Here is a 24383-nt window from a genome sequence, read left to right on the forward strand (position 1 = left end):
TAATTTGAAGCTTAAAACCTGTGTTAAAGTTGCAATGTAGTAACTTTGTAGTTGTCCAGTATCACTATCTGATTTATTGATGAATCTAAAATGGGGACTAACCTCTGGGCAGGCAGACAGGAGGGTAGGTCTACACACCATATACAGCGACTATCCACCAGTATCTAAACCGAAGCGAAGTCTCGGTCCTCTGCATGGACCCAAGGTGCCTTTTATTTCTTGTTTAAGGGTTGGAAATCCAGAAGCCGTTGGTCATATGTCCACTAGGTACCTATGTGATCTTTAAGAAATTATTTGGTGCTAACAGTGAATAGCCCACGAGACAAGGAATCCCCCACATAACCTAGAACAAGGATAGGGACTGTCTCTCTCCCATTTTCGGTCATGATCAAATACCACAGATCCTTCCTGGATCACTGAGGCGTGAAACGTCCACCCAGACCAATACACACAAGTAGAATGTTCTTCTCGATTACAAGCAACTCACAATCTACACATACCATTTAACCCTACCACCATTTTAATGCCATGGATCCCTCCTGGACCACTGAGGCGTGTTACCTGTCTACCCAGACCCACACACACAAGTAGATTGGTCTTCTCCATTACAAGAAACTCACAATCTACATACACCATTTAACCCTACCATGGGGACCTTGGATTAAAATATAGCATTGAGGTACCCTATAGGCAGCAATAATTCACTAATTGAACTCCACCCTTTCGCCACACACCTGCATTTACCATCACAACCTCTTATCACAAGATCTCTGCCAAAGAGCCCTCTTGCAGGGCTGATGGGGCATTGCAGCCCGACCCCACAAGGAGCACAGCTGGATGATGAGGCATGACACCCTCACAGGTGTTTGAGGGCACCACTTCCCAATAAGAAAGTACCCATCCAATCTTTTTATCACTTTTCCAACCTACGATTGCACACCATAGGAACAGTTACCCTACAGTATTGATGTGACAAATTTATGTCAACAATATTATGCAAAATGTTTTGCTCATGTTTTGGCATTTGGTTTTCATCAGCCTGAACTTGTATAAATAATGTATGACACTGTGCTTTATTGTTGGCAAAAAAAGTGCCCTTTGGCTTGATAGAAGCATGATAATTGATAATATTCAAATTAAGCAATGACTCTGATGATAATTTTCCTCAAATTTCTAAGGGATGTCACTTACACTGTAGAAGAGAATCAATCATGCATCAAACGGTGGTCTCCATTCACGGATGGGTTCGCTTCTACCATGTCAAGAATCTACTTGAGCACAAACTGTTCTAACTTACAATATAATCAGCACCAGAGTCTATTTTTGTTTTTCCTAAAACAATAACCAATCACTGGTTGAACTCAACCCAATGTCTTGAAAAGTTGTGATGCACATGCCTTGAAAAAACATTGCAAAGTTATACAAAAGTCTATAAATCATAGTATCTGCATCACCAGTACTGAATTTGCTGCACTGCACATTTTGCCTGTTGCAGCATACATGAAAGTGCTGGTCTCATTAGTTCTTAGGCAGTGACAGAGGAATTAAAGCCAGTGAAAATATGTTTAAGTTGGTTCTGGTGGTGGCATTTTGGGTTGCTTGGAATTGGTATAGGATGTGGGCTGGGATTCTGATGTCAAGGGAGTTTCCATAATCAAGCCGACTTGTGATAAGAGCATGGGTGACTGTTCGTCTGGTGTTCAGTGGGATTCACTTGAAAATATTGCGTTGCATTTGCAGGATGTGGAAGGATGATGAGGAGCCAGCATTGATCTGTCTGCTCAAGGAGAGGTTGGTTTTCCAGGATTATCCCAAAGTTCTTGGCATGGTCTGCAGGGATGGGTCGGGGTCCCAAGTTGGAGGGCCACCAAGTGCGACCCAGCAGTAGTGGTTGTTGCAGAAGATTAGGACTTTGGTTTTGTCTGTTTTGAGCTGGAGGCGGGTGTTTCTCATCAAAGCAGTAACGTTGTTTATGCAGTTGGCAAAGTTTGCTTTGGCAGTGCAGGTTGAGTCGGTAAAGGAGAGAATGAACTGTATGTCATCAGCGTGCGTGCGTTACTGTGCCAAGATCTGCTTGACTTTAAAGAACAATGGGGACCACATTGCCCTAAAATGTGCTACTGATAGCTTTGCATTAGGTTGTGTTATGTGGGACTCACAGCAGTGATCCAGCATGTCTGTCTAGTAGTCCCGCTTTAGTTCTCCGCGGCTCCTTCACTAAGGCGGAGGAGCATCACCCCGCTGAAAAAAGTAAAAATAAAATCATAATAACAATTATCATTTTGTTTTTCCTATGTAAGTTATTGGCTCTCGGGCGGGGCGGGGCTGGCGAGTAGAGATAGGAGTGATTTTTACTCCTGAAGTGCACTGTACTGCTTAGCTGGCCCTACACAGCCTGGTGAGGAACATGCAAACCCTCTCAGTCTCCGTCTCAGCGCTGATCCACGGTGCTCAGACCAATCACAACGCTACATTGCATCATTGTGATTGACTATGGGGAGGCTGGGAGGGCGGGTTCTTCTTGCTGCTGGCCGGGAGAGCAGGAATATGTCCGAGGGACGGAGGACGAAGCTCAGAGGCAGTGGCCTTTTTCAGGTAAGTGGCTTTTTTTGGTTAGTTTTTCTTTAGTAAATGTTTTTTTGTCTGTTTGGCTTTGTTTTTTGTCTCCCTCACCACCCAGGTCCGGTAGCAGACGCTCTGTTACTAATAGATATGGAAATGTGGTGGTATGTGGTGATGTCTTGCATTTATAAGTAAGGTTCATCCATCTTCTCTGTTTGAATGAAATATTTCCAAAATATGTCTTAGAAGAGAACTTGTCAGTATAAGTGTGCTTGCTTCTCCCCCTCATATAGCATTAACTCACATTATGGTTTTCCTATAATTAATCGTATTTGTTTTGCCGAGAAGGTTGAAGTCAGTTCCATCACCACTTCTACATGCTAAGAAATATTGTAGCCAACCATCTTTATAGGGTTTGCTGCCTTCTGCAGTGCTAATTCTGATGTCCGGGAGCATTTTTGATTACACCTCATTTTCCAACTTCATACCTATCAGCGAGACTGGCTGATGGGAAAAGTGGTATGTGTTGGTTGCTTTAATAAAACGACGTTAAATACTTGAAATTTGAATAGCAAACCATTATGTCTGTTCAGTTAGGGGCATAATTACGAGACATATTCTGTCAACATGTCATCTACTGATGTTTTATTGCCATTCCTTTTAGATAGATGTAAGTGCCAATTTATAGCTTGTCCATGCTATCTCTCTCTCTCTCTCTCTCTCTCTCTCTCTCGCTCTCTCTCTCTCTCACTCTCTCTTGATCTATCTTAAACGCACACACACGTGTCCAGATACAGTGAATAATATTAACCTATATTCATCTCTGAATTGTAGTATTCTTGTCAGAGTACGCACTGAACCGTTTTCTGATGGTGGCACTGAGCATCACTCTTTCGGTATTTTCATGTGTTTCTTTGTCGCTGTTTCTTTTCTGTATTGTATGAACTAGTGCAAGTATCAATTCCATTGTACAGTGCAACGCACGCCAAGCAGGTGACACGAGATAAAACATCTGATTAACACACGCTATGAGCTGTACAAACAATGGTTTTTTTGCAAATGTTAATAGTCTGGTAAATTTCGGGAACTTAATCTAGAAAGGAAAACACCCACTCACTATGCAACACCACCCTGCCAAATCCTGCTGTGGTTATAAAGACAGTGGCAAAACAAACATCTTGAAAGGAGAGTTTGACTTCTAAAAATAGCACCGGAAAAACAAACGATTCTTACCGACAATCATGTGGTTGCAGGAGTCGCAGAATGTGGGCTTTTTGAAGATATGCTCCTGGAAAGCGTGGGTCTTGGAGGCCGGCGGAGGGGGCTGGACTGGGCTGCTGCATTTCTTTGGGGTGGAGTTCTGGCTGTCAGATATTGTGAGCTGGCTGGTGCTAATGCACACTTTGGGTAACAAATCCACTTGAAGTTTCACCTCCGTGCTATTATTGCTCTGGAAGAAGTTGTCTGCGCTTTTGCTCCGCATGCTTTTGGTTTTAAACGAAAGAGATTTCTTCAGCTTCTGGAGCTGCAATAAAATGAAATGGACATGCCATGAAAGAGGAGTTGTGCTCCGGCTCCCAAGAGGGCACACACCCTTATTGCAATGAACAGAATTCCAGACAGATTATTTCTCCTAAATCACATAATGCTTTCAGTATCTACTCGTTGTAACCGGAACCCCGTAGTAGTTTGAATACACCTGGGTGGGAACTCTGCACTCTATAGCAACTAAATAGAATTGATGCAAAGCAACATTCAAATAATGATAAATGGCATACTTTCAGAATAAATAATAGTATAGGAAGTGATGCTAATTATGAATGCAATTAAAGACATTTTAAGGTGTTTTTAGAATGGTGCCAAGCACACCGAATGGCTGTCCTTGTAGTCTAGATCAAGGATCTGCAGTAATAGGGCAAGAGATAGCAGCAGAGTAGTAGAAATGTATATGGTTTGCATCCCAGAATATCGACTTCAAAAATATCGGCATACAAAAATATTTAATCCAGAAAATTGACTATGCAACATGGGGAAGGTGAGTATATGTAGGTAAGTGTAGATGGTGTCTCTATATAATTACCTTCACAATACTGTGACACTCTGGCTAGGATAATTTTGAAGAATACAATTTATAAACACAAATGCAATCTGTAAGGCTTTGGTAAGATCACTCAGGAAGCAGCAGATCACAAGAACCTAAGAACCTTAATATGCAAACACACATCAACCTGTAAGCTATAAATGCCCGATTTCACCACAGCTATCTCAGAAAAATGAAACCATTTAGTGAGAACCCTGACCTCAAAACTGCAGTTCAGGCTTTAGTCATATTGAGGCTGGAGTATGGATCTACCACCCTCTCGGGGCTTCCCAAAATCTCAACAGCCCCTTTAAAAGCTTTTCTCAACTGTAGCAGCAGCAAGACTCCTAACAGGATCTAGGAAATTTGACCATATCTCGCCTCACCTGAAGGCGCTCAACTGGCTTCCCTACAAAGCTAGAATTCACCTAAAATTGGCCTGCATCACTCATAAAGCGATACACCACAACACCCTCAATACCTATCCCAGATATGTACTATATCTGGAGGAGCCAGACACTCCAGGAGGTCCGACAATCTACTGCTGAAACCTTCACGCTTAAGTGAGAAGAAAACTTTTGACAGAGCCTTCTCTGGAGCTGCACCAAGAATATGGAACTCACTACCTCCGTTCATCAGAAGAATCTCCACAACACCATCATTCAAAAGGGAGCCGAATCATTCTTGATGAGCAAATGCCTCCCTTAACTCCTTAACAATTCTCACAGTCTACTCTTCCCATGTTTGACACGCTCGCTTCTATGATTATCTCGTACTTGAACTTGTTCCCACTGCATCGAACAATTCATCTCTATTATCGCTTTGTTATCTGTCAAACCTTGCCAAAATGTTTTTATACTTACTCTGATCTGTTATGTACACTTACTCTACTTTGTATTGTAAAGTGCTCAGATACCCTTCTGAGGGTCTTGTTCGTGCTATAGAAAACTCTAAAAATAAATAAAATAAAACAGACAGGTACAAGTGAAAGCCAGTTGAATTTTCACCTACAGCATTAGAGACTGCACTGAGGGAAAACTATTGCAATTGCTCCAAATAAAGAAAGAGAGACGTGGATGAGACCCAGATTCATTAAGCATTTTAATGGCTGCCACCATTCCAATTCAGCCATTACAAAAATGGGGTAACCCAGTAAATTAAGGACCTGGGTGTAATCTTGATACAAAAGACAGTGGTCCTGAATTAATTATTGATACACGAGAGCAAAAGGCTCTTACTTAGTTGAATGATTTACTAGGTCATGAGCTGAACAGGAAAGGAGATTTAGAGTAGCTCACAATATTAAATATGACATTTCAGCATAAAAAGCAACATCCAAATTATAAATCCCCATACATTTACTTCATTTTTGGCAATTTTAATTTTCAAATTCATGTAGTATTCAACTCAGGGTTGCTCCAGAGGGAACGTGCATGCAGCAAAAGTGTAATAGAAGAGTAATAGAACATAGTAACAATAAAAAATTCTTTTGATTCACAAAAGAGGAGGACGGTCGTAATTCACCGTCACAAACAAAACCTGGTCACGTTCACAAATTACAACAATACATGTTATATAGTTGAAGAAAAAGTCCAATTAATCATCTGGCACGGAAAAGGATTGCGTGTCCCAGGTAGTTGAAGGGGCGTCGACGTTTTTACCTGTCTAAGGGGCCATGCGGGTCTTCATCAGGACCAGAAGGGCAACCTGAGTGACTCCTAGATGAAGTCTTGTGCCTGATAATTTCAGGGGCCCTAATAATTAGGGGCGCAAAGGGTGCTAATCCCAGACGTCCCTCGTGGTGTAAGGATTGAATGTCTGGGTTCTTCAGACAACGAATGCGAGTCTCTTGGGATGATCAATTTTAAAGCCGCGGTTGAGCGCGGAGACAGCAACCAGCGCGTTGAGACACTTCCACAACCAATTAGTTTGGCTTAAGTTCGGCTTTAAAATTGATCATCCCAAGAGACTTGCATTCGTTGTCTGAAGAACCCAGACATTCAATCCTTACACCACGAGGGACAATGGAATTAGCACCCTTTACAATACAATGGCACCAAAACAACAACAATCCACTACAGGGAACCGGAGATATGAATTTTCAAAGATCTCGCATTATATAGCACTTAGAAACCTATAACACCATATTGAGATATCTGGTCGCGATAGACCGGCTCAAAGTCAAAGTTTCAGGCCGCCCACAGTGGAGCCCTAAGCAGCTACCCCTCACGGTAGGTCACAGTTTTTACCTTTGGACTTTTCTGGAGCTTTTTCTCGCGGGGTCCCTCGATGTTCTTCACCAGGCCAGATTCGGTGAGGGTTCGCCGACCTCAGATTTCTTCTACAGTCCGTCAAACTCTGGAAGTCAGACCTACAGAGCTTTCAGCAGGATGAACCTGAATGGCTTGGCCAGCTCGCGGTTGAAGGCAAGCTGCTTGGCTGACCAGGTTGAGTCGGTCCCCCTATGGAGCTTTTTTCAAAAGTTGCTCCAAAGTTCTCTAAACTCCTGGAACTTCTTCCTGAAGTTCCCCAAGGGGTCCCAAAGCGTCTCAAACTGACTCCAAGGGTCTGGAAGCTCCAAGATGGTCCTTGAAAATTGAGGACTTCAGTTCCCACAATCCACTTGGACAAAACCCTTACAAATCCACTAGTAGTTCTCCAGGTTGGGGATCCTTGGTGATGTTTCAGGTGAGCTCTGTTAACCTGTAGCTTGCAGGGAGTCCACTCTTTAGTTGTTTTACAGCAAGGAAACCCACAGAGCTGTAGTTTCAGCTGGTGCAGTCTTCAGAGGTCAGGCCTTAGAATTTCACCCCAACTTCTCAGCATGGAAACGTCTTGCTTACTTAATTTCAAGCAGCAGATCTGAGAGACTTTGCCCCTCTCAGATACTTATTCCAAATTCTCTGGGTCAAGCAGGAGGTCACTCCTGACCAATGGGAGCAGGGCAACCCCCAAAGGATATGACCGCATCCTGTAGAGTTATTTTGCCCCAAATCTTCCAGATGAATAATGGCTAATTTTCCAGCAGGGAGGTAAGAGCTGGCTAAACACTCCCCTAGGATGGCTACTTTCCATAGCCTCTTCCCCTTGCATCTGCTCATTATTTCCTTAATCCTAGCTCTGGCTATTAGTTAATAACTTCTTGCCATGTTAACCTATGTGGCATGGGATTTGCAATGGGAAAAATGACTTCAGCCATTTTTCCAGCACCGGGGTTTATAAAAACATATTTTATAAGTACTTTGCTTATTTCTACAGGGCCCCCACCCCATGGGACAACTAGGGGAGACTTTAGGGGTTCTGAATCTGTTGAAATAATGCAGATCCTCCACCCACAGTGCTCTTAGCATCAAAGTCGATATTGGGCAGCACTTTATCACAATGTATGGAGTGAAATTTCACTTAACCCAGGGCATATAAAACTCATTTTAATAAGGGTCTACCGATCCTTATATGCCAGAACATTTTAGGTTATCCCCTTTTAAGTGCTCTAAACATCAAAGTCGAGTTTGGGCACAATTTACTTTTTAAAAGTAGTCCTGCCACCAAGGGCTATTTTTAAACTGACCTCAAGCTTCAGCAGTGCACACATGCAAGTGCAGAAAAAGCTGCTGGCCGCTAAACAACCATTCCCTATTGCGGAATAGGCACTTCTAGGTAGTTTTAATCCCCCTGCCCTATTATTTAATGGAGTCTGATAGGGTAGGTCATGCCAATCACAGGGGTACCCCATACCATAGTGTACCCTAGTGTATGTAGGTGTTTTCACTGTATTCTAAATGTGTCTCTTTCAGCATAGCACTGGCCCTGGGCCTGGTTAGGCATAGCCCAGGGTCAGTCAGAGTCAGTTACCACCAGTACTATTCAGCAAAAGTTGGGGGGTGCCAAGGTCACAGGATGACTTTGCAACACTTGTGAAATTTCACTCTGCAGAATTTCACTGAGTTACATAAAAACTCCACAAGATTTTGCTTAAAATCAGCATGAATAGCAGCATGGGGCGTGCTGGAGAGTGCTTTTTCTTTCTGCCGCTTCAGTAGATTTTTTATGCGAGTGACAGCTTTGTTAATGCAAATGGTCGTGACCTGCAACAACCATCCGCATTGAGAAAATCTAACCGTGTGGTGTTCTAGCACCCAAAATTCATGCTAGGGGAGGTAAAATTTTCACTTTAGCTCGCCACTTTAATGTTGGCAAGCTGACCATGAGAAAAAACTCGGCCACACGGCAGTTGGCAGAGTTTCGCTGGAACTCCATGTTGCAAGCGGAATGTAGAGTGGACAAAACTCAGCGAACTCCTCTGGCGGGGCAAAATTTATCACCCACCACTACATAATATCTTCTACAATTTACCTGGAAAAAGAGAATTGAAAATTCATTGTTTACATTTCTGGCAGCAATATATTATTTATTGATAAATATCTTCAATGCAATCTGCTGAAAATAGATGTTTTTCTTTATCAAGAAATCTGGGAATAGCCTGGAGATCCCTTTTGTATCTTAGGGCCTGATTACCAGTAGGCCTTCTCAGATGCCATAACTATTTCATCTAATTAAAATCTGGCAAGGAATTTATTGGAAGAGAAAATTGTCATACATACTGACATTTTGGGTAATAAAATGCAGATTTTGATGCTTACGGTACCAAAATCTACATGTCCTGTTAAAATTTATCGGAGGGCGCTATCTTTATCATATTTGGTATTATCAGGTGAGGTAAACATTGCCATCCCTTCTTAAAAAAGTGTTTGCGCAGGGATGACAATTGGTTTAATAATATTGCAACATATTTCGCTGCAAAATTTGGCACTTCTTGTTGCATAATTTAGTCAATCCTGCTTTGTAGTCCTTCATTTCTCCATAATGAATCTGAAAATAAAGTGACAAAACATATGGGGCAATGTCCATGCTACATTCTGGCGAACTGATAGAGGTTTCCTTTAAAACAACGTCTCATTCATTTTGTGTAACCAGGCATCAAAAAGTAGTAAGAAAGTAATGTAAATATCCCTTCATTTTTTATTGGTAAAACAATCTCCCTCCCATATCATCTAACCAGATGGAGAGAATCCTACTTCTGCGGCTCTGTGCATTGTTTCATGCAAGGCAAACCTTTCAAAGTTTTGAACCTTTGAAGCAGTGTGTCAGCTATGCGCCTCTAAACATTCAATACAGCACCCTGGATGAAGTAGTCTGCAAAGTATTCTGTGGCAAAATTGTATTCATTCTATGATGAAACTTGATACTATTTTTACAGTCCCGTTTTTTCCCCGGGATGGCATGTCTATGATCCCATTACCATTGGGGTTATTTCATAAGACCTTATTGGACATACCACTGTAATGTGACATATACCACCATCTTCAGTCAAATATTTCATACAACTGGGGGTAATCTTTAATACCAAATGCATATGGATATCATCACGATGATCTGGTAACTACTGCCACTGGTACTGGAAAGTAATTAATTATTTATAAGTTGATGGTGAAGTTTGCTCTTTTCGGAAGATGCAATTGGGTGAGTTTCCACAAATAAGAATTCCTCTTCTTTGGTATACATAGACAAGAAATTAGCCTGATGGTGGCATCTGGCTGGATTAGGATGGAATTACTAACACTGCATTTTTCCAGTGCAATATTAAAGAACGACAAAAGAAACGTAGTAACCCTCACTCGATTAACAATTCCTCCAGACAAGACAGAATTCAACCCAAAAATAAAGGCCTCTGTAGCACTCAGTCAAGACAGGGGGATATTCTCAAGGCCTTATCGACGAGTTAGCGGCACTTTATCTCAGCCAAAGTGGTGATAAATGTATCCGCGAAGAATGCCTGCCACAACTCAACAATGACAGTTTTTACAAACTGTTGAGTTCTGATCCCACGCCAAGACTCCAAAAAGAAATTGGTGTACTAGTGTCTGAAGCTAGATCGGAGGGATGGATTTCCAGTCATGAGGCCGACTATTTGGTGATCAAGCACCCTGTGACTTACAGAGCGCTGCCTCACGCCCTGAGTTGCTACCAGGAGCGGCAGGCTTAGTCCCGATTTAATTACGGGTAAGATTTACATCTAGAGGACCTATTGGCCGGTTATGTGTGGGCTATAGACTTGTTTGAATCACATTGCCTAGTTATTAATCATTTTGTTTGTTTTTTTGTTTTTTGTCATATTGCTACAGGTACTTACCTTCTTGACCGGTAGGATCTTAAAATTTTGAATTGATCCTGTGGTACAAGGTTGGTTGTATCGTTCCATTTGACTTTATTTGGACACGAGTTCACATTAGCGCCTTATGCGCTAGTTTGCAGTTGCAGTAGTTTTGATGTTTGGTCCTGAAGAAAGCCTTGATCCTAATTTATTGATTTCCTTTGACTGAAACATGTAGACCTTTTCTTGGTTTATTGTGAGCGCGTTCGTTAATTTGGTCAGATCGCGCCACTACTCTGCTTTTAACATTGACACAGGGAAATTCTCTATTAAAGTAATCTCTTTTCCTGTAGTCAATTTTACTTCACTTAGGTTCACACTGCACTATAGGGTCTCACCCAACCTAGGCTACCTTCAGCGATCTTTAGGAGATCTTTTTTTTCCCATCAGCGTAGATTAAAACATCCGCGAGCTCCTCCTTTAGATCTAACTTGGGAGTAGTAGCTCCTTAGCCAAACCAGGTTTGGTTTAGAGGAGGTCCCATATGATGAAGCATGCCACCACGGTGGGTGACGGGATTACGTCCTCTTTTTGAGGACTTATTGAGCTAGGCTTTAGTTTAATTATCATTCAGGTTCTGTATGCCTCATTGCAGTTTTGTGGTTATTTTGTGTTTTTTTGTTTTTTACCCCTGGACTTCTGTGTATATACATTATTAGTAGGGGGATGTGTCCAGGTTGGTTGTGTGCTCCCTCACACCCCATTGTGTACTTGTCTTTTACAATATTTTGAGCAGCCTTCGGCTGCGGGTCGCATTACACACTTTTTGACACGCACAATTGTAGTAGTGTCTAGTTGCGCTCTAGTAATAAATTAAAAAAAAAATGTTTTCTCTTTGGGTTGTAGTATAGTGGTTGGTTCGTTCAAGATGACTGAATTTACGGGCTTGGCCTTTGATGAGGAGATGGCTAGACTCATTTTGACTAACACTCCATCTATCCTTGATACCTCGGTCTCTACTTCTGCTGGAGGTACAGATGAGTGGTCGAAACTTCTAATTCTTAAGAAATCATGGACCCGTACGCGTGTCCATGGTGCCATAATGACAGAGTACCTTTGTGCTAACTGCGCCCCTACAGGGCTTATTGTGACCAATACTCCGCGCCTTTTTCTACAGGATAAGGTGGTTCTAAAGGATTGGTCTCTTATAGCGTGGCGCTGTACGTGGGACTGGTTGATTTTAATTATCAGTACTGCGAAGCGGATAGCTGATAACGTTCTTATTGAGATACAAGTGCTTGAAGGCCAGATTAAAACTACTCTCTCTAATTCAGTCTTTAAAAAGAATCTTGATGAAACAAATAAAGCCAACAAAGATCTGAAGGATTCCATCCTAGCCTCTAAAATTGAGAAATTTAAGAAAGACCTGGCCAAGTTTTCTTTTGAGAAGGTTTATCCGTATACTCAAGAAAACTATGTTGCCCCCGATTACAACAGAAAAGGCAGGAAATATGGTTCCAATTACTCAACATCGGGTTCTGATGATTGGTCTAGTGACTCTGACTCTACCGAACGGCCTCCAGCCCAGAATTGAGGCAGAGGTAGACAGGAATATAGACGGAACTGGCAGGGCAATCCCCACACACAATGGTGGAACCCGGCTCCGTGTCAGTTCCCGAATGTCCTATTCCATCCGCAAATGATGCCTTTTAATCAACCCCCACAGATGTTTCAAAAGCAGCCTTTTTTAGGGCAGGGCCGAGGCAGAAACAGAGGCAGAAGGAGAGGACAACAGGGTCAACCGCGAGTACATTGGAGTCCACCGACATCTCCACGCAGTCTACGCAGCATGATGAAAGGGCCACAAACAGCAGGGCCCAGCAGCAACTGATAGTCAACTTGAGTTCCTATGTTTTGACCTCTTCTGAAGAAAGTGTTCTCAACAAAGGTTTAGGCTTTGTACCTACTAACTCAGGCGACCCATTCACAATCCAGTCCGAATTAGCCAGTTTTTACGTAAGATTAGATTATGGTTTTTCTTTAAAGATAAAACTGTTAATAATGCCACCCGTGTTGATCAGATCACAGATAGTGGGTTACGCAATAAATCTACTTTTTTACCGCCAGCAAACTCGATACCTCCACTTGTACTGGCTTTCGAGACTGCAGTCTCCCTTGAGGTTTCTAAACTCGATATGGTTCCAAAAAGTCAATATCATAATTGTTCTAATATTGATAAAAAGGCTATTGAGTCTCTGTCAAAAAATACGGCTATCATCATTAAGCCCGCCGATAAGGGCGGTGCAATTGTCATCCTTAACACCACTGACTACTGCGAAGAATGCCTGCGACAACTCAACAATGACAGTTTTTACAAACTGTTGAGTTCTGATCCCACGCCAATACTCCAAAAAGAAATTGGTGTACTAGTGTCTGAAGCTAGATCGGAGGGATGGATTTCCAGTCATGAGGCCGACTATTTGGTGATCAAGCACCCTGTGACTCCATATTTGTATACGTTGCCCAAGGTGCATAAAGAGCAACGTCCTCCTCCAGGAAGACCCATCATTTCGGGCATCGGTTCACTTCTTGAACCCCTGTCATCTTTTGTTGATGTGTTCTTAAGACCATTGGTGAAAAGGATGCCTACGTTTCTTCAGGATACCAAGGATGTTTTGAACATCCTACCTGGCATCGACTTTAACATTGAGACTGACTATTTAGTCAGCTTCGATGTAGAATCGTTGTACACATGTATCCCTCAGGGGGACACACTCAAAGCGATTAGATCGCTATTGGATAACATCGTTGAACCACTGAGTTCACCTGTTCCTTTCATCATGGAGTGTGCCAGGCTGGCGATGACAGAAAACTTTTTTAAGTTCGAAGACCGGTTTTTCCTTCAACTCTCCGGGACTTCGATGGGCAGCGTTTTTGCCCCCAGCCTGGGTACTCTCTATGTCCATCTTTTTGAGCAGAATCATGTGCTTACGCCAACTAACCCGTTTTTTGGTTCCATTAAAGTATGGAAACGATATATCGATGACGTTTTGGTCATATGGAGAGGAGATGATGTCTCTTTAACTGCTTTCCATCACTGGCTCAATGATCAAAACGTCTTCCTCAACTTTACTTTGGAATTTAGCAAGTTGGGACTGTCATTTTTGAACCTGTGGATTTTTCCTACAGATGGAGGCCTTGGCAGCGAACTATATACCAAACCAATGGCAAGAAACTCGTTGCTCAAATTTGATAGTTTTCATCCTAAGGGACTTAGGACAGGTCTGCCCTTTGGTCAGTTCCTTCGGTTGAGAAGGAATTGCTCTACTAAGGAAACTTTCAGCAAACATGCTAATGATCTATCACAAAACCTCAAATCCAGAAATTACCCACTGAGGTTAATCAAACAGTCCTTTAAACGAGCGGCAAATAACAACCGTGATGCTTTGTTGGAAGTTTCTGCTCCTAAAGCACCGCACAATAGATTGACTTTTGTGAATACCTTCAGCACCTCTTCCAATCGCATACAGAAAATCGTGCGGAAACATTGGCGAATTCTCAATACCGGCCATGAAAAATTAGCTTTCCCCTTATTTTAATACAAGAGGGGTAGTAATTTGCGTGATGCTATGGTTCACACCAGACCTCGAAGCACACCGCCAGCTGTTGCGAATCCTTTATGGAATCTTCCACCAGTTCGTGGACACTTTCCTTGTGGCGGTTGTGTAGTTTGTGCACAGACGAGCCATACTACGGAGGTCAACATCGGCCTATTTAAACCGTGGAAACAACTTCGCCACACCAATTGTAACAGTGAAAAGGTTATTTACCTGATCACTTGTCCATGTCAGAAACAATATGTAGGCATGACTATGAGAAAAGTGAAACAACGCATCATGGAACATAAGAGCACCATCCGATGCAAGAAGGCATCAACGAGATTGACTAATCATTATCTTGAGCGCAATCACAGCCCCGATCAGATGTCGTGGACTGTACTTGAACAACCTTTCATTCCCTTGCATGTTGCGGATGTTTCTAAATTTCTCTTTAACAAAGAACAACGGTGGGTGTTTAAGTTACAGAGTGACTGTTGTGGTCTTAATGATTCCATACCTTGGTCTGCTCTGTAACGCTTCACCTGCATGGTGTTACAGTTTGGTGTTGAGTGCTTGGTGGATTGGCTATTGCTTCCCTGTACTGTATACTGTTCTGAGCATTTGATCAGTCCCTCTGCCATATGGTGGTCTGCCATTGACTTACTAGGCAGTCCTACTTATTGAGGGTATGCTGGCTTAATTTGCTCTGTATGCCAATATCGTGATCAACACCAGTGCTTTTACTTGGTTTGCTTACATTTGGCTGTTTTGTGATAGATCGCCTGTGGATTACTTCCTCGTACTGGATGCTGTTTTTAGCACCTGACCAGTCCCTCTTTTATATGGTTCTCACTTGGTCTGCTTACATTTGACTGTTTTGGTTCTGGCTTAAGTAACCTGACTTGGTTCTGTGGCTTTTTTCTTCTCATTTAACATGGAGGGGCATTACTTTGCAGGCTTTAGTTGTGCTAACAGCCGAGGAGGCTCTGCCTGAATTACAGTATTGTACTTGTATACACTAACGCATTGCCAATTCCTCGAGCTGCTTCTATGAATGTGATCAGTTCTGGATTATTTGTAACCTTTTGCACTGGCACCATCGCGTAGCTATTAAGTGTGGCTAATCATGTTTTTGAATATTCGCTCTCTCTTCTGCGGAAGGGTTTAATCTTAAATTGTAGAGAGGGTGATGAGCATCGTTGTTTGCTACATCTTTGCTACATCTTTTCTACGTATATGTTCCACTATACTATACCATGTTTTTAATTTTTTCTTACAGAGCGCTGCCTCACGCCCTGAGTTGCTACCAGGAGCGGCAGGCTTAGTCCCGATTTAATTACGGGTAAGATTTACATCTAGCAGACCTATTGGCCGGTTATGTGTGGGCGATAGACTCGTTTGAATCACATTGCCTAGTTATTATTCATTTTGTTTGTTTTTTTGTTTTTTGTTATATTGCCACAGGTACTTACCTTCTTGACCGGTAGGATCTTAAAATTTGGAATTGATCCTGTGGTACAAGGTTGGTTGTATCGTTCCATTTGACTTTATTTGGACACGAGTTCACATTAGCGCTTTATGCGCTAGTTTGCAGTTGCAGTAGTTTTGATGTTTGGTCCTGAAGAAAGCCTTGATCTTAATTTATTGATCTCCTTTGGCTGAAACATGTAGACCTTTTCTTGGTTTATTGTGAGCGCGTTCGTTAATTTGGTCAGATCGCGCCACTACTCTGCTTTTAACATTGACACAGGGAAATTCTCTATTAAAGTAATCTCTTTTCCTGTAGTCAATTTTACTTCACTTAGGTTCACACTGCAGTATAGGGTCTCACCCAACCTAGGCTACCTTCATCGATCTTTAGGAGATCTTTTTTTTCCCATCAGCGTAGCTTAAAACATCCGCGAGCTCCTCCCTTAGATATAACTTGGGAGTAGTAGCTCCTTAGCCAAACCAGGTTTGGTTTAGAGGAGGTCCCATATGATAAAGCATGCCACCACGGTGGGTGATGTGATTAAGTCCTCTTTTTGAGGACTTTTTGAGATAGGCTTTAGTTTAATTATCATTCAGGTTCTGTATGCCTCATTGCAGTTTTGTGGTTATTTTGTGTTTTTTTGTTTTTTACCCCTGGACTTCTGCGTATATACATTATTAGTAGGGGGATGTGTCCAGGTTGGTTGTGTGCTCCCTCAGACCCCATTGTGTACTTGTCTTTTACGATAAATATATCGCCCTGTTCACAAACTGGTGCTAACAGCCGATATCACCAATTTTCCTGCGATAGCAGCCGCAAAAAACACCGCCACAGATGACACCGGCAACTAACGCTAATGATATGCAGAGTAGGCGCTCCCGTGTAAAAAGCAGCAACAACACCACTTCGCAACATTCTCAATGACCTGCCAGATCAGCGATAAGAACACAAAACATGCGATAAGGCGCGTTAGCAGCATGGATTTAACACCTGCTCTTACCTGGTGTTAAGTTGGACGACAACCTGCACCATAAAAGGGAGCCCAAGCCAGAGCCACACCTGAAGAAGAACAGATGTCACGGAGCTACTGATCATGCAGCTCTGGGCCCCGAGAGGGCCACAACACCCACCGCCACCAACTCCAGGCCCGCCACCCCCCCGGACCCCTCTGTCCCCCAGGACTACCACAGAGGCAGCACAGACAAAGACAGCGGACCTTCAGAAAACACACCAGCCTCACAGACTTCACACCAGAGGATGTCATTGCCCACTACAGGCTCAAAAGGACAACCATCCTCCGCATCCTGATCATCATTGCCCACAGGTTGACGGTACCAAAACAGAAGACAACCAACATCCTTCCGCAAACAAAGCTGCTGGCTGCGCTGCACCTGTTGGCCTCTGGTAACTTCCAACCAACAAACGCCAGAGTCAGAGGAGTCTCATAGCCAGCCCTATCAAAGTTCCTCACACCTGTCTTGGATGCCATCATCAGCTTGCTACCCCAGCACCTTCACTTCCCCAACACTGCGCAGGAACAGCTGGAGACCAAGCAAGGCTTCTACGCCATAGCTGGCTTCCCGCACGTGTTAGGTGCAATCGACTGCACACTTGTACTCCTCATGCCCCCTGCCACCACTGCACACAACTACCCCAACAGGAAGCATCAATGTGCAGGCAATAGTGGACCACCTGGGTCTTTGGGAATGCACACGTTACAAACTCACATTCAACATGCCAAACAACATGCCCACCTACCAGACATGACAGCACAACTTACTGTGATAACCTGGGCTAGCCATGTACACAAGCCATCAACGGCATGGCACCTCAGCCACACAATAGCAGAATGTGGGTAGAGGTGGGAACCAGGCATGTGCGAAGGAGGCAAGTGACCCATGAATGAGAATGTACACAATGCCAAGTGTGGCGTGGATGTGCTGGCCAAACTGCAGTATGCAGACCACAGACATGTCCTTGTCGACATAAACTGTTGGTGTTTGGAGTGTAGTGGACAGTGGACACAACCATGTTACCTCAGCCAGTGGGGAAGATCGTGGAAATGTAGCTTGTTACGTCCCCCCCTGCAAGCGTGAGCGGAGTGGGCTGGCCCGGTGTATGCCAGGCTAGCATAGGGGTGTGAATAAAAAGCACGTTGCTCTGGGTGTGGTTCTCTTCCGGAATGACCAACGTGTCTGCCAGGGTGGCGCCTCTCACCCCGCCATGAGGCCAACGCCGTGAGTGGTGGTGCCGGCGATCCTGTGCGCCTGCTGCACCCCAGGCCGCAGGTCTCCAGACCCGTCTGGGCCGCCTCTGCGCACCCAGGCCTCGCTGCTCACCTGCTGACACCAGCGTGTGTCAAAGAGGGCCCACCACGTGCCGGTGCAAGCTCCAAGCCTGAGGCCCGTGACCTTGGCAGCCTCCTCAGACCATCGCTGGCCTCCCCAAGACAGGCCCGCAGCACTCCTTTCTCGTTGACGTACTCCACCGCTGCCTCCTGCCTACACTGCGGTCTAGTATTGGAACTGAGTTTTGATAACATGATGGCTGAGTTCATATGTTAATAGGACGTTTGATATCACTGTACTCCCTTCGATGTGGTGCCACCAACTCTCCGTTAGGGAGTGTATGGGGTCCCTGATGGGACTTAGACACACACGTATGGCATCTAGTTAGGCTGCAATAAGTTCGAACCCCACCCGCACCTTTTCAGCCAGCTCCTTCTGGCATTCAAACACACGGCGTTGGCATGCCATGCGTTCTTCGGTGAGGTGCTGGGAGCCAGGCGTGGTGGTTGGTGCTTCCTGCTGTGTGGTCTGTGCAGGGGGTGGGCTCACCTCGATGGTGCTGGGCTGACCTGCTACTGGAGGTGGGATGCGGAGGGTGTCCATGAACCGTTGGAATTCACCTAGGTCGATGTCCTGGTCGTCGTCTCCATCATCACTGACGTGATGCAGGGTCAGCTCTGCAGGAGGTGTCGATTGTCCCTCTGCAATGTAAAGGGGAGATGCAGTTTCACAGTGTGTTCCATGTATGTTGACGCATTGGTGAAGTTTACATACAGACTGCATGACAATGTACATTGTGACTGTTTGTGGGGAGATGCCTATTTGATGCGGGAAAGTGGACATTTGTGCTACATCAGGGATGTGAGGTTGTACTCGTAACTTGTCATCTCACAATTTCCTGCTATGCCAGATGTGAATGGCCATTTTGGACAAACATGCGGCACCAGTTGTGTCCTGTGTTCTTTTGTGAAAGGGTAGCAGTTTGTACCGCATTGTTGTCAATGTTGAGGTGCTCTTATTCTTATGTGTGTGTACTGCATTGTGGGTGAGTCGCCCCTGCAGCTCTGATTTGGCGGCCCCTTAACCCTTTCAGGTGGTGTGTCTTTGACTTCTGTGCTTCTACAGTGCTGAGATGTAGCAGACTTGGGTGAATTGGGCTCTTGGTCGAGTTGTGACTCTTGGGCATGGTTTGTCCGCAGATGTGTTGTTGACGTCAGGGGTTGTTTGTGCATGTGGATGTGTCAGAGTGTGACCTGCTCCTTTACAGATGTGGTCCACACTCAGCCACCTCAGTGTTGTGGCGTGCACAATGTCATGATGATTGGACTGCAGCCATGCTAATCGTCATGTAGTGTCACTTGCATCGTCAGTGTGGCTCACACATACGCATCTTTGTTGGGTTTTGCACGTGTGCATGTGTTGGTGGTGAGATTGGTAATGTGTGGTGTGGGACCCCTTTGGGGACAAGGGGGACAGGGGCTTACTTGGTATTTGTATGTATGCTGCAGTGTGCCACGGAGATCAGGGTCATTGTGGGTGTGCAGTGTGCTCTACTTAATTGTGCAAGTGTGCCCTTGTGTCCATCTCCCCCTGTCCCACCAGTCCCTGGTCGCTACTCACCCTGTTGATGTTCTGTCAGGTCATGTTGAGCAGTGTCCAGATCCCCAACTCCTGGCAACGTATCCCGACTGATGACTGTGGCCACCATTTTCTCAATGTCATCCAGCTCCTGGTGTGCCGCTGGACCCCCACCTCCAGAGAGCGTTGCTGCTTTCATGTTGGCATTCAGTTTCTTCTTGATTTTGCCCTTCACATCATTCCAGCACCTCTTGACCTCTTCCATTGTCCTCCTTAACGCTGCAACTGCATTCACATGGTCCAACATATTTGCGTCTTTGTTGCCAATGACACGTGCCGAACAGTTGTTGGTAGTGTTCTATCACCTCCGTAATGATTATCCTGTTTTACTACGGACTGAACCGCGTCTTCCTCTTCTCCTTGGCCTCCCCCGACCCTAAGGTTCCTTGCTGGTTGTCTTTGGGGCTTGTGGAGTTTGCGTTGTCCTCTGCACTGGGTCCGGGTGCATCCATGGTGCTATGCAGTTTATTTTTTTTTGCCTTTTTTTGTTCTGCTTTTATAGTGCATTTTTCCGCATGACGCGTGGGAATTCCCGGCCTGTCACTGTTTATCCCTGATTTTTGTATCGCGATTGGCCACATCGCAACTCTTTTCACATTCGTGTTTCGCGTTTTTTCGGCGTCACGTTAATTTTAACATGGTCATTTGGCACGTTGTCGTGAGACTGTCGCATGGTGCCGCAGGGTTGAGAATACAACGTTAACACGGCGTTATTTTCCCGCAATAGACTGCGATGTGCAAAGTTGCGTTAAGCTATCTTTGCGATAATTATCACACGTTCTTGAGAATATCCCCCACAGTGTTTAAAGTAAACAATGGCACAGTTGAAGTAAATGAATAGATTATAACATAAATGTTACAGCAAATTGTTCACATTTGCATAGTGTACTTATCATCAACACATTAAGAAAGCACATTATTTAAAACAGACTTAACAAATGATTGAACTGAATTGAATTGAAAACAAGGTAGTGAAACACAAAAGAAGTTTATAAAATTCTGCACTCTGTAGTAATTAAAGGTAAAATAGAAATCCTAGTGTAATGTGAATGTCAGCAACGCGACTAATAGTCAGTCGAGTCATTATATTATGTTTATCAGACTCCACAAGAGCAGGGAACGTCCTCAAAGTTCACGAGGCTGATTTAGCTTGTAATTTGCAAAAGTAATTAAAAACTATTTTTTTTTGTGTGGGGATCAGTAGGACTTTGTATTATGTCATAGCAGGTAGCTGGATATTTTGTGGGGCCTTAATCGTGGCACTCCTGAGGAAGGCTCGTAGCCGAAAGCGCATTGATGATTATTTACTAAGCCACAACAGGAAACAATCAAGGAAATGCATACAAAATAGATTAATGTGGACAAACTAAGAGGATAACAACTGATTATTGTACAAGAGCAGATGTGATATGATGATCCAATGTAACAGTCAATGCAATGTAAGATGTTATAAACCAGTTGTAACATTGTGGCCTGCTATTCATGTCTATAACAAAGTCAATGTACAGTAAGGCCCGTGAAGATTGCTAAAAAAAAAAAAAAATTATGCAGATATTCCTGTGACATTTGTGAGTGGTGTGATACGTATAAATGAGATATGTCTGTGTATGGATGTGAGGATAGGGTTCTCCTTGTTTTAACGCTGTTTATACTACTCTGGATACCTGTTTTTCATGATATAATACTTGATTGACAATATAGAGACAGATTTCCCCTATTGTAGATAAATAAGTTACGGAAAGATTTACCCTATGGCAGATAAACAAGATATGGAAAACATGAACTGATTGAATACGTTTTTTGTTTTTTTTATTTAACAAAATTGGCCGGAGTCTTTGGGAGGAGGGGGGAGGGGTCTGCTTTGGTATATTATATTGTGCTCCTTGCTCTGTTGCCCAAATTCCTTGACTTTTACTTATTTATCCAACCCAATAACATCCAACTTTACCGATTCGTAATTTATCGAGTGTGATAAACACCACCAATTACAATTTTTCCTCAATAAGCACCAACATACACACGTCCTGGTATTTGCGGGGAGTTATTCTCTCCGATTAATTTTGTCAGGTTTCACTTGCTAAAACTTAGCAGCACATGCGATTTTTATCACAATACCCACAAACTGATATGTGTGGTAACAGGAGTTACGAGGCATATGGGAATTTGATGGATAACTCACAGTAAGTGGCTGTTGTGGATGCACTGTAGATTTCATTTGCTGTTTCTATCATACTTTCCTTTTTTTGCAGTTTGGATTTTTTTGGGTGACATTCCGGAAAGGCTTGCTATGAGGCCGGAGAGGAGGAGCCTTTTTGATGAGTTTTTATGAGGAAGAGGGTTGATGCATACAGATGTGCTAGCAATAAAATTAGGTTATTCGTTGTTTATTGTATGGCAATTCCATTGTGATTTAAGCCACAGTAATTCATACAATTATTTATACGGTACATAAAACACAGCAATGAATCAAAGAATCAGAGAAACAGGGATAGGGAAAATAGAAGAGAATCGAAATGGAAAACCCAAAATTAAAATGTAGCATTTTTATAACATAACATGCAATTGTGAAAATAATAATGAGTGTAATTTATGATACAAGACATGGGGGACATAGTAACCGAGAAAGTCAATCCGCCAATTAAATCTAATGACTGCCAAAGAGTGGAGGAACATTCATAAATAACAAAAGCTACAGATGACAAATTGGAAAAGATGACGCATGGAAAATGTAGCGAGCAAGATGGAAATAAACTTGCACACTGGATGGAAACCTCAGATGGAAATATAGCCGCATACATAACCCTCCAAATTTTCAGTCAAAGTTGGTCAACACCATCCTCTTCCGGACATATTACTCAAAAAGAGGAAGAGACATTAATGTTAGATATAAACGACTCTATATTAGACCACTTGCACAGAAAAGGGGCAAGGATGCTGACAAAAATGCATGCTGTGGTATGGCTAAAGAGGACTCCTAGCAAAGGGAGTAAGGAATATGAAACAGGCAGCCAAGGATGATGTTTCATCACGTCCCACTTAAATGCCTCCTCATCAGTCTTAGAGAGCATATATCATGCAGCAAGTTAGAGTCACACCAATGAGGCCACACTCAAGAAGCCATCACAGACACTCTTCTACCAGCTGATGTGCTGAAGCGTCTGTGACATTAACATTCCAAGGCACACAATACAGCGGCACCAAGATGAGCCATGCGGAGCCCTCAGGCTTCGAAGATGCAATCCAGCCCTCAATACTGGTGCTGAGTACTCCCAAGTTTCAACAACCACGACAAACAGGACTGGAGAAGGGCTTACAGTCCAACAGGGAGCCAAGATCCAGCAGGAGAAAAAGGAATTAGTACTGATATGCACATGCATGATCAGTCTGACATGCAGCTTCTCATCTAAGAAGGAAAGTACATAGAGCTACAGTGCTTTGTGAGAACGAATTTAGAGAATAGTCCAGGTGGCACTCCTCTATGGCTGACATTCTAGCATAATGTTCAGGACTCTATGGACAGTTATATCGCTAAATGTTTCCGAATTGGGACTTTGCAGTTATGCATTGAGGAAATAATTTAGGTGGTTTCACCTAGTACTTGTTTTAGCAACACTGGAATATAATGAATAGTTCACTTTCAAACTAGAAAGTGAAAAGCTAAAATGTTGATAGCTTTGGTGAAATGTGGCACAAATAGCACGTGTGCTCTTCCTCTTATTTGTATGCTCTGACTTTCAGGATTTGATCATCAGTCATGCACTTTTGGTCGTAGCATTTGCTTAGAATCAGATAAGTCCTAAACTGGCTATCCTTTGAGTATCTTTTTGAAGCATAGATTTGGCTGATATTTTATATAACTATAATTGCTCAAGAGCTCTCAGAAGGTATACTTCCCAAAGTGAGGGATTGATGAGAGTGGTTTCTCAGAATTCAAAGGATTTGGCAATTGGCATTACGACAGGATCAGTCTATACTTGGTTTACCTTATCTATCCCACAGGGGGTTACTTCACAAACTACACTGAGAACAGCGCTACATAAGCTGGGCATGTGAATAATACTTATTCTTCGTACAATGATGCCCCTTTTCTCTTGCTGTTTATCAAATGTGTGGCTATGACTCTTTTTTTGGCCTAACCCCTGTAACAGTAGTTGGGTTACTTGCAATGATAATAAGATGCACAATTGTGTATAGGTTCATGCAAAAGATCCAATGGTTAGACACACCAGTGTTTGTACTGCAAGATTAACTCATGATCTTTGAGGTTCCTACAGACTGGTCCTACATAAGAACAGGAAAAGCTGTAAAAATGGCAAATACAGATATTTGTGTTAATATACTCACAGCAACTATGACCAACATTTGGGCAACATAGATGCTGATGAAGTAAGTGATCCTAGCTTCTTAAACATGGGTCACGTTAAGTGGTGTCCTATTTTTTTGCTAAACGTTTGGTGTGGTATTCATTGTGTGTGCATAAGTACATTTAAATGAATTAAATAGCTTTTTTTCATGTGTTTTATAGTTCATAAATCTATGCGCACAAGGAAGAGCAATTAACCTTTGTGCATCACAATGACTTTTAATCGTGAAA

The 24383-nt window shown here is 43.2% G+C and overlaps 1 protein-coding gene across 1 annotated transcript in view; it reads right to left on the reverse strand.

Annotated features, from left to right (window-relative positions):
- STAC (SH3 and cysteine rich domain) overlaps nt 1-24383 on the reverse strand; it is a 943669-nt gene that overhangs the window by 643851 nt on the left and 275435 nt on the right. Inside the window, exon 2 of the mRNA XM_085607561.1 lies at nt 3796-4087. Coding sequence (XP_085463687.1) covers nt 3796-4087 — 292 coding nt within the window. The remainder of the gene's footprint in view (nt 1-3795; nt 4088-24383) is intronic.

This window comes from Triturus cristatus, chromosome 5_2 (genome assembly GCF_964204655.1).
Source record: "Triturus cristatus chromosome 5_2, aTriCri1.1, whole genome shotgun sequence".
Taxonomy (NCBI): domain Eukaryota; kingdom Metazoa; phylum Chordata; class Amphibia; order Caudata; family Salamandridae; genus Triturus; species Triturus cristatus.